At 44.0% G+C, this 26,885-nt stretch overlaps 1 protein-coding gene and 1 pseudogene across 2 annotated transcripts; both read right to left on the bottom strand.

The window, feature by feature from the left end:
• Positions 1-780: 780 nt before the first annotated feature.
• Positions 781-2,179, bottom strand: LOC105518317 (annotated as a pseudogene). The gene has a single exon (XR_001002807.1). The product of XR_001002807.1 is annotated as a lupus La protein pseudogene (transcript).
• A 9,537-nt stretch (positions 2,180-11,716) lies between these two features.
• NBPF20 (neuroblastoma breakpoint family, member 20) lies at positions 11,717-26,106 on the bottom strand. The gene is given in 15 exon segments (XM_011951263.1): positions 11,717-12,406; positions 13,005-13,056; positions 13,768-13,940; positions 14,528-14,579; positions 15,301-15,473; positions 16,083-16,134; positions 17,178-17,341; positions 18,131-18,179; positions 19,449-19,663; positions 20,132-20,201; positions 21,262-21,299; positions 21,301-21,459; positions 22,204-22,333; positions 25,205-25,431; positions 26,016-26,106. Coding segments are annotated over 15 exon segments (1,806 nt in total). The 5' UTR covers positions 26,024-26,106; the 3' UTR covers positions 11,717-12,162.
• Positions 26,107-26,885: the final 779 nt, after the last annotated feature.

The following is a 26,885-nucleotide window of genomic DNA, read 5'->3' as shown; positions in this document are numbered from 1 at the left end:
TATTCCCTGAAGCCGATCATAACACTCTCATGTGAGAGGTGCCCTCTCTGTACCCACAGGAAAGGTGCATCCTTTTGTCTGAAGACACAAGGACACAGAGAAGAACCTGAACACAGAGGCCTGGCTACATTTTCCCCAGTTTCTTACTGTTAGGTCTTACTTTTTTTGTCTTATCATACTTCTCCATGAGTATCCACTCTTCATAAAACATACTGTTAAAAAAAAAACAACAACTGAGATTTAGCTGTTTCCACAGGTCTTCATTTCCTTTGAAGGCACTCTTGTCATGTAAAACTTACATTAAATAAATACATACGCTCTTCTCTTGCTAGTCTGTCATATATATTATATATTTATAAAAGTATATATACTTATATGTAATTTATATATATACTTTTATAAAATTGAGCTTAGACTCTATTTTACAAATATTCCATTTAATAGTGCATGAATTTAACTGAAGACACAGAGACAGAAACGGAAGTCAAGGAAAACCTGAACTCTCAATCACAGATAGACACTTTTAACTAAGGCTAAACATACACTACATTAAGTAGAAGACATTAAGATTTGGAGTTTTTTTTTTTCTCTTTTCATATAGTATATATTTTATTAGTTTGTACTAACATATTCTCATATCACAAAGGCAATTTAGTGGAAGAATCTTCCTTCTGATATTTGAATCATCTGAAATAACACAAACAGAACTATACATTCAGAATAATTCTCATTTGGATAACAAAAAAAGACAAGTTAAACAACAAAAAATCTTTTCCTTTCTCACAGGTGGACATTGAAGTGAACCTAATTCGGTTTTCCTTTTAAAAGCCCCCATAAACAAAAGTAGTTTAAAACCTATTTAAAATGAATAAAAGATTAGTTTACTAAACTACCGGTCTTCAGCACCATTGTCTCTTTTCTGTTGTTTGGATGTAGGTTCTTGTTTGCCTGTTTCTTCTCTTGCTCTTTTCACAGGTCCAGTTGCACCATTTTCATCATGTTCATCATTACCAAATTTCATTTTCTTGCCCTGAAACTGTACTTTTTCTTTACCAGACCCAGGATAGGCAGCTTTATTACCCTTTCCTTTTCTTTTAAATCTGCAACCTTTTGACTTCCATATGTTTAGGGATTCTTGTTGGTCTTCTGTTATTTTCTTCAGTGCTTCTTTTTCCACCTCCCCTTCTAGTACTTCCCAAGTCACTTCTTTATTCCATAATTGTAGGTTACCATTATTTGCATCTTTGGCTTTACCCAATGCTTCCCTGGCTTTTTCTTTAAATAGAATTATCCCCTCTTTTGCTCCTCTGATGAAGTCTATCCATTTTATTTCACCATGATTTGAGAAAAGGATGTGTAAATCTTCTCTACAGGTCTGATCATCTAAATCACCTGAAAACTTCAGCAAGCATCCAATCTTTTTTTCTAGAGATTTCATTTCAGCATCTTCTTCTAACTTTTGATTTGCTTCTTGCTCTTGTTTAGCTCTTAATTTAGCTTCCACTTTATTTTGTTTTCTTACTTCATTTATTTATTTATTTAGGCAAAGTAATTATCCTTGAAAAGTATTAGCAGGCCTGTGTCTTTGTACTTCTGGCCAGGGGCCTCTACAAACTCCTTAGTAGATTCAGTGCTATCAAACACAACAAAAACTGATCCCTTAAATGTTTTAGGCAATGTTCTTCTCATCTGAATATTTAGTACTTGACCTTTATCTTCTAACCATTCTTTTATGTCATCGAGAGTTGCATCAGTTTGGAAGCCTTTAATATAAACAGATCTGTTTCTTCACATCATTTTTGTACTCTTCAGTCACTTCAGGTAGGGGTTTGCTTGGAGACCTTCTGATTTTAGTTTTATCTTCACTAATTTCCATGAGTTCTGCCTCGGATTTGCTCAGTGTTTCCACAATTACATTAAAGTCTGTTGTTAGACAGTTCAACCTGTTGAATTTTATCATTATCTCCAAAGATACCCAGCCTTCGTCCAGTTTTAACTGTTCCCTTAAAAGCTTGTCCCATGGCAAATTGAAGTCTCCAAAATAATATTCAATTTGATGACAGATTTTGGCCTCCAGGGCAGCTATCTTTTCATTATCACCATTTTCAGCCATTGTGGCTGTCTTTAAAGTTCCAGTCCCACAGAGCCATGCCACAGGCTCACAAACAGCAACAGCAACGACTCCTGGAGTGGTTTTCTTATTACTTTTTACAATTAAGTTGATTAAGATGTGAGTTGACTATGGTACAACGCATCCATTTCAAGTTTGATGACGTGTCTATTACTCAAAAAGGTCCTTTTTTGCACTTTGCAGTCAGTCCCACCCTCCCCCTGACCCCAGCAATCAACGATGTAGTTTCTGTCGCTATATGATATAGTTTCTGTCACTGTATGTTAATTTTACCTGTTCTAGAAATTCACCTTGATGGCGCCACACAGGATGCACTCTTTTCATCACTCGGCATGAGGTTTTTGAGATTATCCACGCTATCTCATGTTTTGTAATGTGTCCCATTTATTTATTTAACTACCGTTCGGGTAATTGGAGTAGATCGCAGCGCATTCTGCTGACAGGTGAGACTGCGGTTCTGACCTGCGGTCTTCTGTGAATATGCGCAAGGGCACCTGGGCTCAGAGCCATTCCCATCCACAAAGTAAGCGTGTTATGTCTACAACTGAAGACGGACACAGAGCCCCAAAGATCCTGCTTTCATCCCAAAGAACAGCACCCGTCTGCGTAGAGTTTCTACCTGGCTCTATGAGGTGAGAACACATTCCCCGCCAGCACAGAAATCCTATAAACACCTGTGGGTGCTGCAGTTAGAAGCAGAGGCTGTGTGAAGGGTGACTCTAGAGGCTGCGGAAAAACACGAAGATTTTCACAGAGCGTGAGAACCCAGGAGACTGGAGACCATGGACCAATCTCTGCTAAAAGCAGCCCCACGTAGAAAGGAAAGTTCTGGGGCCCTCGAGCTAGTTAACTTGTGTTAATCTCACTATGGCTGACCCTTAGAGTTTCTCTGGCGGCAAGGATAGCAGTGTGTTACTTTCTATTTCATAGCCTCCTAACTACAAGGAAAACACTTGGGATAACATCCAGGACGTAACGCGGTAGAAACTAACAATAACCACTGCGAGCAGTCTATCCTTCCGCACTGAAAACAAACAAACAAACAAACAAAATATATATATATATATATAAAATCGTAAGTATTCTTTCCAAGGGGCTCAGGAAAGAAAGAAAAACAAGAGCATCTACACGGATGGAGTTAGCAAACAGAGAGCGGGGATTGTAACCATGGCCCAACTTATTTTCTCTAGTTCCCTGAAGTTGATTCCACACCTGGTTACACCTTAAGGCATTTTAGCAATATTCTCAATATCTAGACCAATTAAACTCTGAAGCGAGAGGGACTCCCAAGACAGTGGCAGTGAGAACAGAGCAGAGTTCAGAGAGTAAAGAGCAGATGGGAATGGAAGGTCTTGGCAGGGTGGCAGCCCATGAGACACAGAGGTAAGACCAGACAGATGTGACAGCAGCTGCTGGGGAGAGCAAATAGGGAAGAGAAAAGCAATGGGAGAATTAGCTGTCATCATAGAAATAAGTGAGTGCAGCTAAGAGCCATAGACATGATTACCTTTGTACCCTAAGCTTGCAGGCCAGGGAATCTCCATGCCAGTCTCCACTTGCTGAATGGCAGTTTTCTTTTGATCATCTTTGGTTTTAGGACACTTGAGGCATGAATGCGGCCAATGACTTGATACCCATGTGTGTTGTCAGCTGAGCCTTCAAGAGCCTCACCTTCCAGCTGGGGAGGGTTCTTCATTCCAAGGGAAGGCTCTAAACCCAACTCTGAAAATGAAACCACACCTAACAGTGTTCACTGTTATCCATGATCTTACTGTGACTTTCTCTTCCACCCAAGAGGATCATCAGAGAAGGAAAGTGGCCTTGAACAAGAAAGTCCAAGGGATAAAGGAAAGTCAAGGAAGACATTTTGGTATTTTCTGCATTGTTGATTTTTCATGCATCACCCAGTAATGACAAGATTGCCAGGAGGAAAAGGTGATCCCAATTGACAAACATATCCAAGAAACTTAGGATTAATAAACACAAGTAGCTTCCAGGTAGACAAGGCAAAGACAAGGAAGTCACACTGGATACAGGCTGTGTTTTGGGAGGGAGGAGATTCTAAAAATCAAGCAAAATCAACATTAAATGAACATATGAGAGAAAAGAATTGGAAAGACTAAACATGGGATATTGATGAAACGATCATACAGATACGTATACAGCATATATACACATTTTATTAAAAATACATGCCAAATATGCATAATGTACATGACAAATGACATAAATGCATATATTTATATATAAAATCTATTGGAAGAAAGTATTACATAGGGATGTGGAAGATGTTGAATTAACATTATAATCACTAACACTATAACCTGGTCCATTGAAATTCGAAAAAAATTCAGCAATATAAGATGAATGAGAGAGGGAAGACATGGTGAGAAACAAATGGCCCCATTAGACAGCAGGGAGAAGTCACCAAGTAAAGGAGAATGAAACAAAAGGCATTCACTCTGTCTTCTTGCCTGGAGCCTGGTTAGTGCTCTGGACTCCTGGGGAAGCCAGCAGGTGAGAGTGTTGGAGCCAGCGGGGTGAGTCCTGACTGGGAATCCATGGAGAAGCAAAAGAGACATCAGTGGAAGAAATCAGTTTAAATACTCAAAGTTATCAGGGCACGTGTCAGGGACTACGCATCTCCCGACACTCAATGAGCATCTTTCATGTGTCCTCTCCACGGACCCAGATGGTGCTCATTACCTCACGTGACCCTCCCTCCTCCTGAGGACGTGTGTCTCCTTATTCCTCAGCTGAGGGCATCGCCTGACAGATAAGCACCAGGCAGCCCCAGTGGATCCAGGAGAAGATATTGAGTGGGACGGAGAGTAAGGATGAACACGACCCAGGGTTTTAAGGAAATCTGAGCAGAAGTGGATCCCTGGGAGAAGGAAACTGAGGACATGGCCGTGGATGTGAGTGGAGATGACGAACTAAATGGAGTTTCAAAAAAGAGACAGATTTGTACACTTTCCATGAGAAGGTTGCTCTTTTATTCTTTTATTTCAAAACAAGGGGGAAAAAAACACAGAGCAAGAAGCTGGGTATGTCAGGAGACTGACTTGTGGGCCCAGGGTTTGCACTTTTACTGAATGTGCCTAATAGGTTGTTACTGAAAGTGCTCAGTAGGGGAAAATTGACTTTAAAAGGGATGCTGACGGAGAGGAAGAAAACTGGCAAAAGAGACTCTCTAAGAAAACACAGGAAGTGGGTCCCTAGAAAGCAGAGATCCTAACAGTTACTCTTTCTCAGTTGAAACAACGAATGTCAAGTCATTTCCTAGGTGCTAACTTACCAGAAAGATAACAGAATTAGATAACATCTATTCATAGATTTATTGAGCAATTTTAACTGAATTAGCCCTTTGGAAATTTTCATAATTAATGTTATCAGCAATGATTGAATGTAGATATTATTTTTCAGGTCTTTCGGATGACAGAACTGAGATGTAAAGACCAATACCACAAATGACTTGGCCGAGGTGAATAATAGTAAGGGTTAAACCCAGGACCTGAGAGCAGATTTGATCCTAAACCCCAGGCTCTTGCTCACCTCACTGGGCTGGAACATTGTGGATTTCTACTTGACTCTGAGGGAGCATGAAGAGACCCCATTGCCTCCTCCCCTCACAGCACCATGATCACCGACACCCGGATCAGAGCTTCCTGGTCCCCTTTCCTTCCCTACCTTGGAAGGGCCATTGCTTCCCAGGATCTGCATTGGCTGTGAAACTGCAGGTGGTGGAGGAAACGCCCCACCTGGCTAAGCCATAACCACAGTCAAACCCTTGATCCAGCTGCAGTCGCAGACAATTGGGCACCAGGGTTCTCGGCTCTGGCTGTGCCTGTGAAGCCGGCACCTCTGACAGGTGGTGGCTCAAGTCTCCGCTCCAAGGTCCGTAAGGACAGTCCGCCTGGGTGAGAGCTGAAAGGAGAAGGGGCTTCAGTAGGAACGCTCTCAGTTTTCCCTTTGTTAATCATGCCCAGAACACCCATTTCTGGCATTTCCGCCTCTGAGGTAAGCCACCCAGTGGCCCAGGCCACAAAGACAGACATCATGTAAATGGGGTTATGTCACCTTCCTGTCTGTGCCTGGGGATGCTGAGATGGAAGGTAGCCAGGCTGGATGTCACTAAAGTGAAAAACCCCCACTTCAGCCCAGAGGGCTTTGGATTGGCTAACAAGGCCATGCCGATTATTCTGTTATTATTAATCTCCATCCTGCAGCCTAGAAAGAATGTTCTGGAGGGCCTTCAGAGCATAGGACATGCTGTTTTTCTCAACACACAGGAGTATAAGAACAGGGGAGGACTTAGAGCCTCCAGGCTTTGGGAAGGAACCGTAGAAAAGGGTTTTGGGACGCTGTAGACCAGCAGTCTCCAAACTTTTTGCCCCAGGGACTGGTTTCATGGAAGACAATTTTTCCTTCTATCAGGGGTAGGGGACATGAGAAGAGGGAAGGATCATTTCAGAATGAAACTGTTCCACCTCAGATCATCAGGCATTAATTACATTCTCATAAGGAGCGCACAATCTAGATCCCTTTCATGCACAGTTCACAATAGGGTTTGTGCTTCTATGAGAATCTAATGCCACCACTGATCTGACAGGAGGCCGGGCTCAGGCGGGAATGTTCGCTTGCCGGCTGCTCATATCCTGCTGTGCGGCCTGGTGCCTAACAGGCCCAGGACAGGTAGCTGACCACAGCCCTGGGGGCTTGGGGCCCCCTGCAATAGGCCAAATACTTCATGAGTTGAACTTTTTAGGGTTCTGGAACACTTTGAATTTCTGTTGCCTATAATGGTTTTGCCACCTATCCACACATATACATCTTGTTGCCATATAGTGGGTGTCCGCAGCCATAAGCAATGTTGTAGAGAGACCAGTCCCCTCACGGACACTTAGGGGCCACAGGAATTACTGATCAGCGTGTGTGGTTCTGTAGGGAGATAACACGGAGCACAGTCCTCATCTTACCCACTCTTCCAGTGGGGTCCGGGCAGCACCCCTCATAAAAATTATCGCTATTTCCACAGGAAGAGGAAATCACGCTCTCAGAAAGCGAACTAAGAAAAGACTTCCAGTGGCCTCACGCCAGTCCAGATCTGCCTCAGAAGACGGATGGGGCATGCAGGGCCTGATCCACGTTCCTGCAGGGCTCCTCTCTCTCCTCCCCTCTGCACATCCTCATTCTCACCAAGATTTCTCTAAGTTTTATTAAAAATGCCTTCCATCTATCTGTTGTCTTTCATCTTCCTGAGAGCACAGACTCATCACTGATGCCTGGCTTCATACACACCCCCCAACTGCTATCTCTGATTCTGCCATCTCCACACTAGCAATTATCTCTGCAATTTTATCGCCAAGAAATCCTGTTCTTTCCACATTCCTACTCTGCATCTGAAACCTCTCTCTCCACTGCCCACTGCATGGCTCTCCCCACTCACCCTGCCTTTGTGCTCCTTCTAACTTCTGCTCCATGTTCCTATCCAGCATCACCTCCCATCCCTCCCTCATACAGACTCTTCCTTGGAGTCAGGCTGGCCCCTCCCTGGCACAGCCCTGCATGGAGTGCTTTCCAGCTTCTGGGTCTTTGTCCCTGAGCCCTTTGCTCCACCTCATGTGGCCTCCTTAGTTGCTCAGGGCACAGTTTACTGATCATTAACCATCACTTATGACATTCAATGCGACTTCATGGTAGTTCATATTGGGCAGATGGGGAAACATCTCAAAAGGACAAATCTGGCTGGGGAAGGCTGGTCAAACCCAGGCCTCCCATTCTTGTCCTCTGCATGTGTGATTTAGAATCAATGTCTAGGAATGTTTTTAATTCTAAACACTTAATTTTGTTAGGTCCTTTTATCTCTCTTTCTCAGAATACTAAGTCTTCTTAAGCTTATACTTTTAATATTCTTTGCATTTTCAGAAGAAAACAAAAAACACCTCAAACTTCTGAAACACTGTACATATTATTAGTTGAGCGGGTGGGGAAAAGTCCTCAATAAGTGATCAAGTTATGATTTAGGTTGTATTCTCACTGATTCTACTGTGACTTTCCCTGAAGCGAGAGGATGGGTGGAACACATCAATTCTGGCACCACGACTGGGGACACAGCTGCGCACAGTACAGACTCTTCACAGGTTATCATTGGAACCCACACACAGGATGCCTCCTGGTGTAATTGAGACAGTGCATTCATGCATCTCAGCCTGTCTGCATGGATGAATGTGGCCTCTCCTGGCCTATGTTTCATGATGCCCTGGCAGAGCCAGCCCATATCACAGGCATCTCACTTCTGAGACATGTGTCTGAGCATTTCCCTTCCTCATCCTGGCAGCCTGGTCCTGACTGGGGTGTTCCTGAGACAAAGCGCAGTAACTTTACAAGGGCTCCAACACTGCCATATTGAGAGCAGAAACCCAAGTGATACAAGGTAGGAACAGATCAGCACCTTTCTCCCCCTGAGAATTTTTCCAGTAAGCACCTTCTAGAGCTATAGGTCCTCCTGGGGGGACTGGAGGAACCACTGGTTCTGCTCACAAAGTGCACCAAGGTGTTTATCACTGGGTTACGTGCGTCAGGGAATATAGGAGTTCTTTGTACCAGACCAGCAAATTTTCTGTTTCAGCTTGAAATCATTTCCAACAAATTTGCTACAAAGGGAAAAATCTTGAGCACCCATCCTAGCCCAGCCTCTGAGAGATCCCACTGCAGAGAAATGACAGCAACTGCACCATGGAGTCAGGCAGACATGGGGCCCATGTTCTCACTGTGACTAGTCGGGGCATCCTGGGCAAGCAAAGGGACCTTGATGAGCCTCAGCATCCTCAGCTCTAACATGGAGATGCCACTGCCCACTTGGGAGTGCCTCTTGAGCCCTGTATGGATTATAGCAAGGACAGAGCTTGCTTGGCCAAGGGCAAGGTGTACAACAGGTGGAAGGGCGATGTGTATTTTACTTCGTTTTATGAATTGCTGTGATCCTACAAAAGCCTTTGCTTCTTTGTAACTGAAGGAGAAATGAAACATAGGAAAGAGGATGGTTCCAGCAGGAAAGGTGCTTACTGACCGAAATAGAATGGAAGACAAAAGTTTCAGTCACTACTCTCATGACAACATATTCAGATGGGGGACATCACACAGTTACTTGCTCGTCCTACAAGAGTTTTGATGGGTAAAACTACTAACAATCCACATGAAATTCCCAGAATAATGGTATAAAAACCAGAATGAGTGAGAAGAAAATTGTTTTTTTTTCCTTACACACCCTATGAAACTGCAACCTCAAGGGGCACTTGCTCACAGGAAGGGTTTGCCGGAGATCATGGGGATGAGAACCACTGCGCTTTGCTCATCAGTTAGGCCAGCACCTGACCAGGGACACTAGTTGTTGATGGTTTACATGAGAACATAGCACTGAGACAGCACATGATTGAAACCACAAACCCACACATGAAAGAAACCACGGGGCCCTACAGAGGATGCAAGCCATGGCCATGCACGGAGGAAGGGACATTAGACTCCTTCAGTGGAGGGAAGCCACCTCAGAGGAGGTAGTAGAGAATCTGGCTTGAAACACAGGAATTATGAAACAGCCCTCCAAAATAATGGGGGAAAACTGCCGGCACAGGTGGATGGCCAGAGAAGGGAGAAGGGCGCTGTTCAGGATATGTGATGAGAAGGGTGCTGCTCAACACAATGTCTGAAAAGAAAGATGCCCTATCTTAAGGAATGAAGTCTGTTATACAAAATTCTCTAGGTGAGCTGTTGCGGCCAAGAGTATGCAGTGATCCCTCATCATTCCCCTCTCTGACCTGTTTTGATACCTACAGCCTGCTCTTGTGAGAAGGAGTCGAGTGACAGAGGAATCACCTGGCACAAGAGAAGGGGGTTCTACCCATTGAATGTCTGAGCTTAAAACTGGATCCAAGAATCAGATTCAAAACACTCTGAATTTACAGGGGCTGCCTGCAGAGATGATCCATCTCACCTGCACAAGTTACAGGAAACAGAATATATAGAGGCTGCCTGGGAGAATAGTAGAGCTTTGTGACCTTTGGGCTGGAGTACTCATAGGCTACATCCAGAGCAGAGCAGGTGAGCTGATCCTCCAATGAGCACATGTGCTGCTGTAAGGCTGCTGGCAGTCAGACAGGTCAGGGGGAAGTGAAGGAGTCAAGTAAACTTCATCCAGGGAGTCCTGCGGGGCGCCCTGGTCCTCCACCTCTGGCAGCTCCGGGCTCAGCCTGGTAGATGAAGAACACAGAAGAGAAACACCAGAGGGAACAGAAACCACAGTGCCCAACTGGTTCTACAGACAGTCTGACAGGAGATGCCAGAGGAAGCAAAAAGCGGTCCCCTCGGGCAGAGAATGATCCTTCTCTGTCTCCAGCAGGAGAGAGAGCAGCAGGTGCTCAGTGTCCTGGGTAGACAGTGAGCTGGAAAGGAAGGAGACGGAATGATTCCTGTACCAAAGAGCTATGACATGGCACACGCAACAAGCCCCTGTGTCTTCGTAGACTGACAGAGTTATGGGACCTCAACATCTCTTGTTCTCAAAATTTTGGCATGATATGAATTATTTGTATTCACATTCCTGCTCTCAGATATTTGCAAATATAATGGCAAAGAGGCAGACATCGGATGAGCATCTCAAGTTCACTTTAAGCCAAAAAGGCAGAAAGGGAAACTGCAGAAAATGTGATTGATCAGTTCAACAAAGTCAACTGAGTAAAGATTAGTACAATTTTGAAGGAATTAACAAGAGAAACAAATACAAATACAGGTGTAAAATGAAAAGAGGCAACTTTATTAATATTGTACCAATAATATTAATGTTAACTAATAATCCTGTTTAATAATTATTCCACACTGATAACCTTAACATGACTAATATGGTGATTTCATGGTTGGCTGAATGAATGGACAGGTATGTTCCGTTTTCCCTGTATCTGGCATCTCCAGGTATCAACAATAAATTAAATGTCTGCAATTGCTCAAAATTACCTGGGGCATGGTGGGTCTTGGTCTTCTTCTTCTTCTTGATTTTTTTCAATGTCTGCAACAAAGTGGACAGGGACAGACAGATTAAGTCTATTCCCCTATTCATCCAACAATCCACTGTCAACCCTAAAGCAGGAACATCTGTCTCCTCAGCATGAGAAGAGAACTCTGTGAGAGACATATTCCAGGAGGCCTGAGGGCCAGACATGATACAGATTCCTTGGTTTTCATCTCTGAACCTAAGGGTGAAATGTCCCCTGTTCTGGTAGATCATTATCCCAGTATCATCTGTCCCGAGTTTGTGCCAACAGTTATGCAATATTTTCCCTGTCAATTCAAAGCAAACACCAAAATAATTTCTGGAAAAAAAAAAAACTGCAGTATTCAGTCCTGTCTCATCAAATACCCAGCTTGTTCACAAAGGTGAGGATTTTAGACACTGAAATTACAATGAGGGAGAAAATCAACAAACCCTTGAGTCAAAAATAAGTCTTTGGTTCTATAAAAAAATTGGTTATTCATAGTATCAAAAAGTGACAAGGCTCAGTCCTGCTTCCAAAACCAAAACAAAAGGTAACAGACACATCAGTTAAAAAAGCAGACACTGAAGATACAAAGAATGGGGTTAGGTTCATTAAAACCAGGGTAACACCTTTCCATGAGCTGTACGCAAAGACGACACTGACCTTGAGCAAGTATAGAAGCTCAGAGACTTGCCTACAAAATGAAATCCCTGAGGAACTTTGTAGCTGCCCAGAGAGATGTGGTTCAAATTAGAATGTCTGACAGATCACTCCCGGCATGTGCTGCATAGTTATGTGAACGTGTATGTGAACATCTAACTTGGGTCCAATGTCTTCAGACTGAGCACAGGTTGCCACTGCATGGTCTGAGAATAGAAATAGAGCCGTGCCCACTGATCCATCCTATGTCTGGGCTTCCAGCTGGAATTAGAGTTTCACTCAAACCTACCTGTGCCTATAGGTCCTGCCTGTGGCAACATCTCTCAGCTCAGTAAGGGCTGCTCAGTGCAGGAATATGACCCCTATCCGGAAGACCAGGTGGAGCCTTATCACCTTCATAATAAGGAACCTACTGTCCACGTAAAGAGCCAAGCCAACATGCTGTTCCTCCAATGAGTAAAAGGCACTTCTGTAGGGCTGACATGAGTCAGGCAGTTCAAGATAACTGGAAGGAGTCGAATAACATCTATCCAGGGAGTCCCGCAAGACTTCAGGCTCTTCCCCTTCCAGCAGCTCCCTGCTGAGCCTGGAGAAGTAGGAAAAACTAAAGAGTCAGCCAGGGAAAATCAGACACCTCAGAGCTCCAGGTAGATTTCATGGGTAGCATAAGGAAGTAGTTATAAAAAGAAAAGGATAGATCCATTAATGAGGTAACAAATTATTGGCTATATGTTGGGACAGAACAGGGCCAAATGGAAAAGGATGAAAGAGAAAGACAGAGAGAGAGAGAGAGAGAGAGAGCTCAGTGAATTGTCCAGGTGACACACTGATGAGGGAGTAACAGGACACTTTGAGTTAGTGCCCTCAGGACACACAGCATACAGTGATCGTGAAAAGAATGCGCTCAATACTTTTCCATAAAATGTGCTCAAGTTTCCATGCAGTCACCATGGGAATACAGCTTTTGAAGTATGGTCAACCTATGGTAGGTTAGTAAATGATAAGGGGAGGAGGAAATGGAAACCTAAATATCTACTGCCATGAAAATCAACAGCAATAGTTAGGAATAATTCAGGCTTGGTTGAAAAGATGTAATCCATATTGTCGGCCTGCTCTGTTTTCCCTGAACCAGGAGTCTCCAGGTGTCAACACAGAATTAGCTGTTCACAATTGCTCAAAGTTACCTGGGGCATGGTGGGCCTTAGTCTTCTTCCTCTTCTTGGTCCTTTTTAATTCCTGCAATAAATTCAGACAGGAACAAACAAATAAGCCAATTCACCTACACCCATAACAGTCCACTGTCTAATCCCCACACAGGGACCTCAGGCTCCTCAGCATGAGAACAGGACAATGTGAGAGACATACTTCAGGAGGCCTGAAAGCCGGTCATGATAGAGGTTCTTTGGTTTGCATTGCTGAACCAAGGGTGAAATGTCCCTATTCTGCTAGATCGTTATCCCAGAATCATTTATCCCAAGTTTGTGGAAATAGTTATGCCTTACTTTTCCCATCAATTCAAAGCAAATGTCCCAGATTATTTCTAGAAGGAAAACTGCAATATTCAGCTCTGTCTCATCAAATACTCAGCTTGTTAATGGTTGCAAGAATGTTAGACATTGAAATTAGAATGAAGGAGGAAACCTACAAACCCTTGAGTCAAAATCACAGTTCTGTGAATTTTTTACAGCTGCCTGGGTCCAATGTGCTGAGAGTGGGCTCGGGTTGCCACAGTCATGGCTAGAGACTAGGAGTAGAGCCATGCTCACTGGCCCAGCCTATGTCTGGGCTTCCAACTGGAACTAGAGTTTCCTTACAACTTACATATACCTATAGGTCCTCCCTGTGGCAGTGATATCTCTCAGCTCAGTAAGGGCCACTTGGAGTAGGAATATGACCCCTTCCAGACGACCAGGTGGAGACCTATTACCTTCATAGTAAGGTACTCACTGTCCCCACCAAAAACCAAGCCAACATGCTGTTCTTCCAACGAGTAAAAGGCACTTCTGTAGGGCTAGCATGAGTCAGACAGTTCAAGATAACTGGTAGGAGTCGAATAACATCTATCCACTGAGTCCTGAAAGACTTTAGGCTCTTGCACTTCCAACAGCTCCCTGCTGAGCCTGGAGAAGTAGGAAAAACTAAAAGGTAAGCCAGGGAAAATCAGAAACCACAGAGCCCCAACTAGATTTCATGGGGCATAAGGAAGTGGTTAAAAAAGAAAAAGGATAGATCCATTAATGAGGTAACAAATGATTGCCTTTATGTTGGAATAGGCCATGGCTGGGTAGGAAAGGATGAAAGAGAAAGAGAGAGAGAGAGAGAGAAAGTGAGCTCAGTGAATTGACCAGGTGACACATGAGGAGGGAGTAAAAGGACACTCTGAGTTAGTGCCCTCATGACACACAGTGAACACTGATCATGAAAAGAGTGGGTTCAACAATTTTGCATAAAATGTGCTGAAGTTTCCATTCAGTCACCATGAGAATACAGCTTTTGAGGTACGATCAACCTACTGTAAGTTAGTAAATGATAAGGGGAGGAAGAAATGGAAACCGAAAGGTCTACTGCAATGAAAACCAACAGCAATGTCAGTAGGAGGAATTCAGGCTTGGTTGAAAAGATGAAATCGAACACACTCTGGTTTCCCTGGACCTGGCGTCTCCAGGTGTCAACACAGAATTAAGCGTCCACAATTGCTCAGAGTTACCTGGGGCATGGTAGGTTTTGGTCTTCTTCCTTTTCTTGGTACTTTTCAATTTCTGCAATAAGTTCAGACATGGAAAGACACATTAAGCCAATTCCCCTACACATGTAACAATCCACTGTTTATCCTCACACAGGGACCTCAGTCTTCTCACCATGAGAATAGGGCACTATGAGAGCTATACTTCAGGAGGACTGAAGGCTGGTCATAATGGAGATTCCTTGGTTTTTGTCCGAGAAACTACAGGTAAAATGTCCCTATTCTGGTAGATTGTTATCCCAATATCATTTGTCCCAAGTTTGTGCAAATGGTTACACGGTATTTTTCCAATCAATTTAAAACAAATGCCCCCAAATGATTTCTAGGAGAAAAACTGCAATATTCAGCTCTGTTTCATCACAAACTCAGCTTTTTCATGATTGAAAAGACTTTAAACACTGAAATTAGAATAAAGGAGGAAATCTACAAAATCTACAGAATTGAGTCAAAATCATAGTTGTGTGAATTTGTCACATCTGCCTGGGTCCGGTGTCTTGAGAGTAGGATCAGAGTGCCACAGGCATGGCCTGCGACTATGAAGACAGCCATGCTCACTGACCCATCCCATATTTGGGCTTCCAGGTGGAGCTAGAATTTCATTCAAACCTACATGTGCCTATAGGTCCTCCCTGTGGCAATGACATTTCTCAACTCAGTAAGGGCCACTTGCAGCAGGAATATGACCCATATCCAGAAGACTCGGTGGATCCTTATCACCTTCATTGTAGGGTCCTCACTGTCCACCTCAAGAGCCAAGCCAACATGCTGTTCCTCCAATGAGTAAAAGGCACTTCTGTAGGGCTGGTAGGAGTTCAGCAGTTCAAGATAACTGGAAGGAGTCGAATAACATCTATCCAGTGAATACTGCAAGACTTCAGGCTCTTCCACTTCCAGCAGCTCCCTGCTGAGCCTGGAGAAGTAGGAAAAACTGAAGAGTAAGCCAGGGAAAATCAGACACCGCAGAGCCCCAGCTAGATTTCATGGGTAGCATAAGGAAGTGGTTACAAAAGAAACAAGATAGATCCATTAATAAGGTAACAAATTATTGCCTTTATGTAGGAATAGACCACGGCTGGGTAGTAAATGATGAAAGAGAAATACAGAGAGAGAGAGAAAGAGAGACAGACAAAGAGAGCTTAGTGAATTGTCCAGGTGACACACTGATGAGGGAGTTAAAGGACACTCTGAGTTAGTGCCCTCAGGACACACAGTGAACAGTGATCATGAAAAGAGTGTGCTCAATAATTTTGCATAAAATGTGCTCAAGTTTCCCTGCAGTCACCATGAGAATACAGCTTTTGAGGTATGGTCAACATTCACTAGGTTAGTAAATGATAAGGGTAGGAAGAAATGGAAACCTAAACATTTACTGCAATGAAAAGCAACGGCAATATTAGTAGGAGTAATTCAGGCTTGGTTGACAAGATGAAATCATTATTTTCAGCATGTTCTGTTTTCCCTGGACTTGGCGTCTCTAGGTGTCAACACCAAATTAACTGTCCGCAAGTCTCAGACTCACCTGGGACATGTTGCCTCTCAATCTTCCTTTTTCACTTGGTCACACTGATGTCCTGCAAATAAATTCAGATGGGGGCTCTTACGTTAAGCAGTTCCTCCTTGCACACAGAAACAATCCTCTGTCCAATCCTAACACAGGGACATCAGTCTTCTCAGTGTGAGAACAGGAGACTTTCAGAGAAATATACCAGGAGGCCTGAGGTCAAGTCTTGAGAGAACTGATGTGGTTCCTTTCATGAGCCTTGGGCAAAATTCCCCTGTTTTGGAACGTTATCTTCCCAGTGTGCTCTGTCCTAGGTGTATGTACACAAATGAGCAATTTTTCCCCCCAATAGATTGTAGGCAAATAGTTCTAACACCTCGTAGGAGAGATACTTCAATATTAAGCTTTCTCTCATCAAATACCCAGAATTTGATAGTTTACAAGATTGTGGACACTGAGATTTGATGAAAGGATGAAATGTACCAGCTCTTGAGTCAAAATTAGTCTTGGTTCTACACAGAAGCATCAGCTATTATGGCTTTTGTGAGTGAAAAGTCAGCTGTTTATGTAGAAAACATACCAGCAAGAAGATGGACAGATGAGCTAAAACAAGCCAACTTAGAAGACACAGAAAATGGGGATAAATTCAGTGAAACCTGGGTCACATCTTCCACTGAGAGGTAGACAAGGGTGACACCGGTCTTGGGCAGGTAGAGAACCTCACAGACATGCTTTGGGAATGAAACGTATAAGGAACTTTGTAGCTGGCAAGAGACATTTAATTCAGATGAGCTGATCTGACAGACAACTCCTGGGCATGTGCTGCAGAGCTTGGTGTGAGTTTGCCACACCTGCCTTGAGTTCAATGTCCTGACAGTTGGTCCAGGGTGCCATGGGCATGGCCTGAGACTAGGAAGAGAGCAAAGTTCACTGACCCACCCCATGCCTGTGCTTCAGACTCAACTCCAGAGTGATTGAAATCTACATTGATATGTAGGTTCAGCCCACAGTGATGGCAACTCTCAGCCCAATCAGGGGAGCAAGGCCCAAAGATTATGGGGTCCACCTGGGACATGAACTGGAGCTTCATCACCTTCACAATGGAGTACTCACTGCCTATGTCAAGAGCCAAGCTGACTTGCTTTTCCTCTAATGAGGGAAAGGTGCTCCTGTAAGACTGGTACGAGGCAGACATGTCAGGAGGAATTGAGAGAGTCGAATAACGTTCATCTCAGGACTCCTGGGGGGCTTCCTCCTCTTCAGACTCCTGCAGATTCCTGATGAGCCAGGCAGGACAGGGATGACAGAAGATTAAACCAACAAAGATTAGACAACAAAGCCTTTCAACTGATCCAATGGGAAATAGAATTGAGTGGTCACAAAAACTAAGGCATTTTTCCTTCAAGAGAAAAAAAGCTATCCTTCTAAATGCAGGGTGGAAAGTGACTGTCTTGGGGAGAGATCAAAAACATGCAGGTCATGCTGAGTGCATTTGCCACAGATGAGCCACTGCAGAGCACCCAGACTCTCCCTGTAAACTACCATCATGACTTGCAGCACAGAGAACTGACACAGGGCTTCAACTATTTTGCATAAATTATGTTGAATTTTACATGCGTCATTCAAGTGAACAGAGCTCTTGAGGCAGTGCAGACATACAGCTTGTATATTAAGGACCTCTGTTTTCCAATATTTTGATATAATATGTTTATTTTCTGAATTTCTTTTCTTGCACAGATACTAGCAAACATACTAGCAACAAATGGGCAGAAAGCATATATGCATCTCTCCCTGGATTTAAACATGTGGGAGAGAACAGGCGACACCAAGAAATCCCTGTTTGGTTAGTTCACCTGGCTCATCTGATTGCAGGTTCCTATCTTGAGAGGACTACAAAACTAAAACCAATACAAGTGCCATGAATAGCCCACAACAGTGTTAATAAGGACAATTTGTAGCTGGGTGAATGGAAGAAATAGTTCTATTCATCACTTCCTCGTTTTCCCTGGATCTGCAGTCTCCAAGTGTCACTATTGAAGTAACAGCCCACAATTCCACAGCATTACCTGGGAGACACTGGCCCTTCTTCCTCTTCCTCATGATCACGTTGATTTTCTGTAAATAAATTCAGAGGAGCAGGTCACATTAAGCAAATCACACTTCACATATGACCAAATCAGTGTCCAGTCATAGCACAAGGACATAAATATTCTCAGGGCAAGAATATAGATTCTGACAGGAATGTTCTAGGGTGCCCTAGACTAAGTCTGGTGTGAAGTAGATGAGCCTCCTTTCCAGACCCACAGGCCAAAATCTCCCTCTACGGGTAGACCATAACGCCATATTCCCTGCCTGAGTCTATGCAAGTTAAACAAAATTTTTTCCCAAAGAAAATCTCCAAAAATTGGTCAAGCTACTTTCTGAGAGTGTTGCTGCAATACTGACCTATCTCACCAGATAACATGGTCATTGAATGTTTAAAGGCATCTATATATGAGACTGGACTGATGGATGAATTCTAACAACTCTGTCTTAAAAAATAATCTGCGATTTGGGAGGCCAAGGTGGATGGATCACTTGAGGCCAGGAGTTCGAGATCAGCCTGGCCAACATGGTGAAACCTTGTCTCTACTAAAAATATAAAAATTAGCCAGGCATGGTGGTGTGCACCTCTGGTCCCAGCTACTCAGGAGGCTGAGGCAGGAAGATCGCTTGAACCCAGGAGGCAGAGGTTGTAGTGAGCCAAGACTGTGCCACTGCACTCCAGTCTGGGTGACAGTCAGAGTGAGACTCTGTCTCAAAAAAAAGAAAAAAAAATCTGTGATGCTACAAAGAAACATTGGCCATTGATGGGGTGGAGAACTCAGGGCCCAGCCTATGGAGACATATCAGCAAGGTAAAAAATAAATGTTTCCATCCTGGTTTCAAGGTGACTGTGCAGCTAAGCAAGCTGACTTAAAGGAGATCAAGACTGAAGCTGAGAGCAGTAAAACTAGGGGAACAATATCTCCAAATACAAAGGCAAGGCTGCCAGTTTCCTTAAAAAGGCATAAAAACTCCATGGACTTTGTTCAGGGACAGATGACATAATGACAGATGATGAGAGATACTGGATCCAAGCTAGAAGTCTTGATAGATACCTCCTGTATACCTCCTGGACAAAGGTGACTATGAGTTTGTCCCAATTGCCTAGGGTCCATGACACTGGGGACAGGGAGACAGGGCTGAGGAGGAGAGGAAAACTCCCTAAACCACCTGACATCTGTGTTTAGTACCCCATTCTAATTTCTGATTCAAACCAATTTGTTTGTATAGAGCTCTTTTTCAGAGTTGATCTTCCTCAGCCTAGACAGAGGTATGAGGGGCAGAGAATATAGAGTCTACCTGGGAGAATGTGTAGAGCATCCTCCCATTCATCATGAGAGGATTCACTGTCTACAACCAGTGCAGAGTCGACTTTGTCTTCCTCAAATGTGATTTTGGTGTTCCTGTGTGGCTGGTTGGAGTCAGAAGGGCTATGGCTATTTGAACAAGTGACGGCACATTCCTCCAGTGAGTCCTCAGGGACTTACTTTTCTTCAGCCTTCAGCACCTCCCTAATGAGCCAGCGGGGAGATGACAAAAGATTAAACACAGAGAGATTGGACCCTCAATTGGGCCCAGGGAGTCCTAGCCAGTTTTGACAGAGGTATAAGAGAATTGTCCCAAAAAGCAAACAGGTGGCTCCCTGTAAGAGGGAACAGGCACTCCTCCTTTCTCTGCAAGAGATTGTGGATGCCGTGGGAGCCAAAGAGGAAGGGAGCAGTTGGTGTTCATTGCACTGGGAAGATAGAAGCTGAGGAGCACGGAGGCTCAGCTATTGCTGTGTGTGCAGGCATGACACACAGAGATACACACATGGAGAACCATACAGCTGCTACACCGTGTGCCAAAACTGGGTTGCATTTAAATACTGTGACCAAAGGAATACAGGCTCTTGAGCCACTGTAGGCCCTTCTGGGTCTTTTTAAAAAAATAATATTGTGAAATCCACCCACTACCCGCTCCTGATTGTTCAGTGTAAGCTGGGGACTGGTGATTCTTGTACTTTATGAATCTCCTCATCTTTATCATTTCCACTATCACCTTCATCATTCTCTGCAAACAAATACAGAAGTTTCCATTTAGATATTCCTCACTTCACACACTGCAAGCACAGTGAGCCCTATGTGCACAGAGACATGAACATCTATGCATGGATCAGCGTTGGACTGAAAGCTCTCATGTTTTATCTTTAATAAAATGCCCTGGCATGGTTTCCTGATCCATCAGGCAATGCATTTCTGATCTGGAGGGTCACCATCAAGCTGTGGCCAAATATTGAAAAGATGTTTTGCTCCCCATATTACTGGAGGCTTGTCCAGCATCTTTCTGGACTTTGGCAGCTGTCTCCCCGATCCTGCCACAGATCTGATTCCCAGGCACAGGCTCGGTGTCCTGTCACAGCTCTCACATTTAGAATCTATTTCTTTCTCTTAGGGGAGAACAAACAACCTTATCCCACCTTTCTTCATGCATTGGGAGACTTCACAAGCCCTCCAAGTTGGCTTCTGCTGTGTTATTCAGGGACATTCTCTCCATGGGGAGCGCTCCAGTCTGAAGCACTTCCTACCACCAAATGCCCCCACATCAAGCGCCTTCTGCAACACCACACGGTGAGGGGCTTCATCTCATTTTGAAAGGTAATCATAAGTGTTCCCATATTTGAATGCTATATCTACCATTGAAGAGACAATTTGACCCCTTTGCAGGTTTAGACAAAGAAATCCAGAAAGGATAAATCAATCACTCACCCACGGTTACTAAGGACATTGCTGAAGATACAGCCTGGGAACCTTCATTCTTAGTCCTGGACTCTTTTTACTCTAACAACTTGCCTTCTGTCATAGCCTCCTTCCTGTCCTTTAAAACTGAATGGGTATGACCTCTTGCTCCAAAGACATGACTATCAAGGAGGAGGAGACATTTGCAATACTGTGACCCCTAACCCCATGGACTTCTTACCTCTGTTCCTACCCAGGATGTCCTGGTCATGTCATGGCCATATATGTTTAATGGAAAGAAACACCACCAATATAACTGTCATTGTGAAGGTATAGAGGTGTAGAGTCTCTCATAAGCCTGGGCTTTGTGTCATCAGGGCCTGTGGTCACCTTACCTGGGCTGAGCTTGTGGACAAGGTGCTCTGCCAGCCTGCTCTCAGAGGTCCTGCCCCTGGGAGTTGTCAGAATCATCAGGAGTGAGGAGGACCTTGAGATGCTGATTCAGTGAGAGGAAGGCATCTCTCCCTTCCTGTAACATGTCCTGTAACTGGGCCAGCTCTCAGGTCTGAGAGTGAACAGAGACTTTATATTGCCTAAGGTGGAAGAGTAGAGAAAATTTAACAGTGGAAAGGGATGAGTGATCCGTTCTAATATTGCAACAAAGGAGCCCCCCACGCAGAAAGTCAGTACATGTTAAGGGAAGTGCCTGTGGCAAAGGAAAGAAAAATATATTTTTTTATTTAAAAACAGGTCTTCCCCTCTGCAATAGAGAGAGAGAGCTCCAGGAAGATTTTTCAGCATTCCATTCATCTTTTTCTTCTGTAACCAAATGAGTTCCAAAAGGATTTTCCTTCAATTTCTCATTTTGGTTGTGGACATTTTCATGTTAAAATACACACAGTGCATTATTCAGTGACTGGACACAAAGCCGTGCACAGATATGTGGCCAGGTACAACTGGAAAGATGAAAAAGGAAAAGAATGACAGGGTCGAGAAGGCAATATTGACTGAATAAATGAGAAGCCCAAGTCAGTCAGGAGGTCATTCTGACTAAGAGTAAATGCAGTGGTGATCGCACAGCATTTTGAGTATACTAACTGCTGCTGGGTAGTTCACTTTCCTTTGGTTAATTTTGTGTTATGCAAATTTCACCTCAACAATTACTTGTTTGAAAAAGAGAAAACGAGGCAACCCATAACTTACTATTATTGTTCTCTGTTTTAGAAACATTTGTGTGACATGTGCCTGCCATGGCAATTCCTGCCCTTCCCCTGGCCTAGCTTAGCTCTTACTTCTCCCTGCTGAGCTGCTGTACCGAGATTCACATACCTGCCCACCTGCCTGCCCCCACGGGGCCCCCTCAGCTGAGCTCCTCCGCTTGCCTGAGCTTCTCTGCCAGCTTCTCCTCCTTGAACTTCAGTTCATCCCTCAGCATAGATTTTATCAGGTCTTTGTACTCTTCATATTCTAAGACAGACATGCCTGCCTCAGTGGAAGGCTGGACATGCTGCTGTGGTCACTGCCTACAGGGCAGGAGCCAGGTCCATCCCAAGGACAAAACTGTCCCCAGTTCCAGGCTATAGGCAGGAATTTCCACATCTTTACTCTTCAGCCTCCTGACTTTCTGGCATCTGATACTCCCCACTTAGACACAAGAAAAAAGAAGCTCAGGGGCACATGAAGCAACTCGACAAGATGATTCACCTGGAAGGAGGCAGGGTCAGCTTGAGGTCTGACTCTGAATCATGGGACGCTTTCCCAAGCCTTCAGCCTCTCCTGCACTGGGAATGAAATAGTGATTTTCTGTACAGCTAGGAAGCCTTCTAGGACTATGAGACTGCGAAAGGAAAATATCCTGGGCCCCCAAAATCACTAAGGAAAACTCAAGCTGGGAACTGCTTAGGGCAAACCTGCCTCCCATTCTATTCAGTCACTCCTCTGCTCACTGAGATAGATACATATCTGATTTGCCTCCTTTGGAAAGGCTAATCACATACTCAAAATAATGTAACCATTTGTGTGTCACCTATCTGTGACCTGGAAGCTCCCTTCCCTGGTAGCTCCCTCTCCACTTTGAGTTTTCCTGCCTTTGCTTCAAGTTTTCCTGTCTTTCCAGACAGAACCAATTTACCTCTTACATATATTGATTGATGTCTCACGTCTCCCAATGTATGAAACTAAGCTATGCCCCGACCACCTTGGGCACATGTCGTCAGGTCTTCCTGAGGCTATGTCCTGGCGCAACCTTAACCTTGGCAAAATAAACCTTCCAAATTCACTGAGACCTGTCTCAGATTTGTTGGGTTCACATTTTGGCAACCACCACTGGGGGATTCTGAGTGGAGATGCCCCTGACCTTTGACAAATGTGTCAGTGCTTGCTTGGTACCAGCATGAACTAACTTTATGGCTCAAGCCAATAGGACAATTTGCTGAGGTCTGACAGCACCCCCTCCAGAGAATCCTGAATCTACCCAAATTTGGTTGAGATCTTAAATTTATTTTACTGTACAACTCTTTTTTTTTTTCTGGAATTTTGCTTGCTGTCAACAGGCAGGCAAGTTTTCCTGCTTCCATGACAATGGAATGCAGGTAACTCCTTTATGAAGTTCGAGGTCACGTCTTCCAACAGGGAAGATGAGTTGTTTTTCCTGCTTCTGGGATGCTGGAGAGCAGTCTACAGCCTGAGACCAATCACTAGGTAAGAAACTGGTTTGGGATTGTATCTTGCAATTTCCTTTTAAACGACTAAAATAAGCATTTAACCAGCTGGTGTTAGTTTCTGCTTACACTTAGAGTGCTCAGAAATCATATAATTTGGGTCTTCCTGCCTTTGCTTCAAGTTGTCCCGCCTTTCCAGACTGAACAAATGTACTTCTTACATACATTAATTGATGTCTCGTGACCACCTTGGGCACCGTCAGGTCTTCCTAAGGCTGTGTCCTGGGTGCATCCTCAACCTTGGCAAAATAAACTTTCTAAATTAACTGAGACCTGTCTCAGATTTTCTGTGTTCACAGGACTGATTTTTTTTTTTTTTAAAACTGGGGATTTTAAGCACCAATATGTTCAAGATTTTAAAAATCATATCTGGATATAATTGCATAAAATATGAGGCATAAGACCATAAGGCCATGAAGGAAGCATGCCCAAATACTAATCAAATTTCTGTTAAGTTAGAAACAGTAGAATGAAGAACTAATAGTGTTTACTCTGTGCCAACAACTGTTCCAGGAGGTTTACAAGCAATAGGTGGTGTAATTCATTGCAGCAATTTACCGAGGTAGGTATTATTATAACACCCATGAACAGATGAGGAAACTGAGGCACAGAGAAGACGAGCAACTTGGATGGAGCCCAGGAAGCTGACCCAAGGTTCCTGCTTCACACACTGCTACCTCCACAAAGTCTTGGGAGCTCTCTTTTTTCCTCTTTAGAAATAAGAGCCTGGGCCAGGTGCCGTGGCTCACGCCTGTAATCCAAGCACTTTGGGAGGCCGAGACAGGTGGATCACCTGATGTCAGAAGTTCGAGAGCAGCCTGACCAACATGGAGAAACCCCATCTCTACTAAAAATTCAAAAATTAACTGGGTACGATAGCGCATGCCTGTAATCTCAGCTGCTTCGGAGGCTGAGGCAGGAGAATCGCTTGAACCTGGGAGGCGGAGGTTGTGGTGAGTTGAGATTGGGCCATTGCACTCCAATGTGGGCAACAAAAACAAAAACTCCATCTCAAAAAAAAAAAGAGAAATAACAGCCTGTGCCCCAGGAAGCAGGACTTTCACCAGGGTACTCCTTGCTCTTGATGCTGTCACTTATGGATGCCACTATTTCTATTAGGTGCAGACTGCTCTTTAAGCTACTTGGAGTTGCTACTGTGTGCTATCATCACGTTTCCACCAGGGTTCTCAGCATGGAACTTTGCCTATCAGGCCTCAACAGCCTGAATTGAATGGAAATTCATTAGTCCCAGATACGTAAAGCCACAGATTAGATGCTTTTTGTCTGCAGGATCTTACATGGTACAGAGAGAATTCTCGTAAACACAATTTAGCCTCTTGCTGAGAAAAACAGGTGGTTCTGTTCCTATGTCAGACACCAATAACTGGTATTTTAACTCTAGTTCCACCCCACACCAAATTACAAACATGGAAAAGCTGCTGAATACTTTGTGCCTCTGTTTTCCATCTTTAAGAAAATGAGGTTAAAATACCCTCTTCTTTTTTCCTAGAAGCATGGAAGGGATGAAATTAATTTTGATTAAGAGAGCATTTCACCTCTCAGGGAGAAGATGGGTAATCATTCATCATTTTTGATATAGTGAACCTATAGAACTTACTGTACTTCTTCAGCTGGTTGGCCAGGGAGTAGGTAGTAGTTTGAGGTATAAGAAATTTCTCTTTGAGGTCTCAGAACTGCTGTTTGCTCTCTGCCAGCTGTAAGCGCAATTCTTGGTTGATTTCTAGGATGTTCATCTCTGCCCTTTCACTCGACAAAAGGCTGGCAGAAACAGTCATGCTAACATTTGTGCCAGAAGAGGTAGAGCTATGGACTAGGGAGAAGAAACTCAAGCACATAATGATTTGTTTTTCTAAGACCAGCCGAGCGAGCACAAAAGAACCAGCAGGTAGGCAAGTGTAGGAGCAAAACTGCAAGTTTATTTTGGTAACCTAAGGTGTGGGGAAGAAGTCTGTCGGCCTCCGGCAAAGAAGGCCGACAGAGTCCCCCCCTCGTGGGGCTCTCGGGCGGGGTTCCTGCATCCCGACTTCAGTGGGGCTGAAGGAAGACCGCGTGGGACCTGGGCCAAGAGCGGCTTTTCTAGGAGTGGGAGGGCAATAGGCGGGGCACGGGCGTGTCGGGGGCGTTCCGCAGGTGCGACCAGGTAAATCTTGGTCTCCTTGGATTGACGTCACCTGGTGCATGCCCAGTTGGTCTGCACCTTCCTGGGTCGCCGGCTACATTTTCGCGCGCGCGGGAAAAGTTGGGAGGGGGGAAAAGTTGGGAGGGGGGGATGAAGAACCCGGAAGTGCACCATCTTGCCTCTGTTCGTCCAAACACATAATGGATTGAAAACTGGTGAAATCAAATAGGTTTGATCAGGACTGAAGGATGACAATAACTGGAATTGTTATCTTACCACTGAGAAAAGCTTGATCATTCCCCACAGCACTTTAGAGTCCTTAACTACAAAAACAGGGTCTGAGATGCCAAAGGCACTGCCTGTAGCTCAGACTCTGACAAGAGTGAGGCAGATAGTGCCAGGTAATGGCCTGAAGTTGCAATAACAGAATTAGAAGGTAGGAATGTCATGGAATCTTAGGAGCGGTGCATTACAGTTGCCCAGGCTTTGCTGAAACACAAGGCCCCTTGGTCTTACCTGAGGGTCACCATTGAGGGGGACCATTTGTTCAGCAGTCATTCTCAGTATTTGTGTACTTTTGTGACAATGCCACAGACCCATCTCTTTCCCAATACATCTAAGCATATTCCTCATTGTTTGTTTCTTGTGTGTACCAGTCAGAAACAGTTTCCCAACGGGTTATATTTTCTTAATGGTAGTCATGAAGTCACCACACCTTCTCTTTCAGTTAAAACAGATCTGAAGGCTTTTCCACAAGTGAAAGATATCAAACTGTTAGACTGCCGTGATATTCTCAGGGTCTTCTGCATTTTTTTTTTCTGTATCTACTGAAAAGTGAATGAATAATTCATTTTTAAAAAATGTTTTCTTTCCTGTCTCAGTATTCTTCTTGCTGCATCTCTTTGTTAGGTTGATTTCTATTTTCTTACTGGATTGGAATTTTGGCTTTCCATTGCACTTAAGACAAGTTTGACATTATTATCTTCAAAGTTTTTCTTCTATGCGTGGGTTGATTTGTTTTCTAATGTCAGTGAACACTACATTATATACTTGTCACTTATCGATGTCATTCTAGTTCCACAAGAGCTCTTTTCAAGGTATCAAGTAATCCAAATTATTTATACATATATCTCCTGAAAACATGTGTGACCATCTATCA

This window comes from Colobus angolensis, unplaced genomic scaffold, assembly GCF_000951035.1.
Source record: "Colobus angolensis palliatus isolate OR3802 unplaced genomic scaffold, Cang.pa_1.0 Scaffold317, whole genome shotgun sequence".
In the NCBI taxonomy this organism is placed as follows: Eukaryota; Metazoa; Chordata; class Mammalia; order Primates; family Cercopithecidae; genus Colobus; species Colobus angolensis.
The sequence above is the reverse complement of the archived record's forward strand: the minus strand, read 5'-3'. Positions and strand labels throughout refer to the sequence as shown.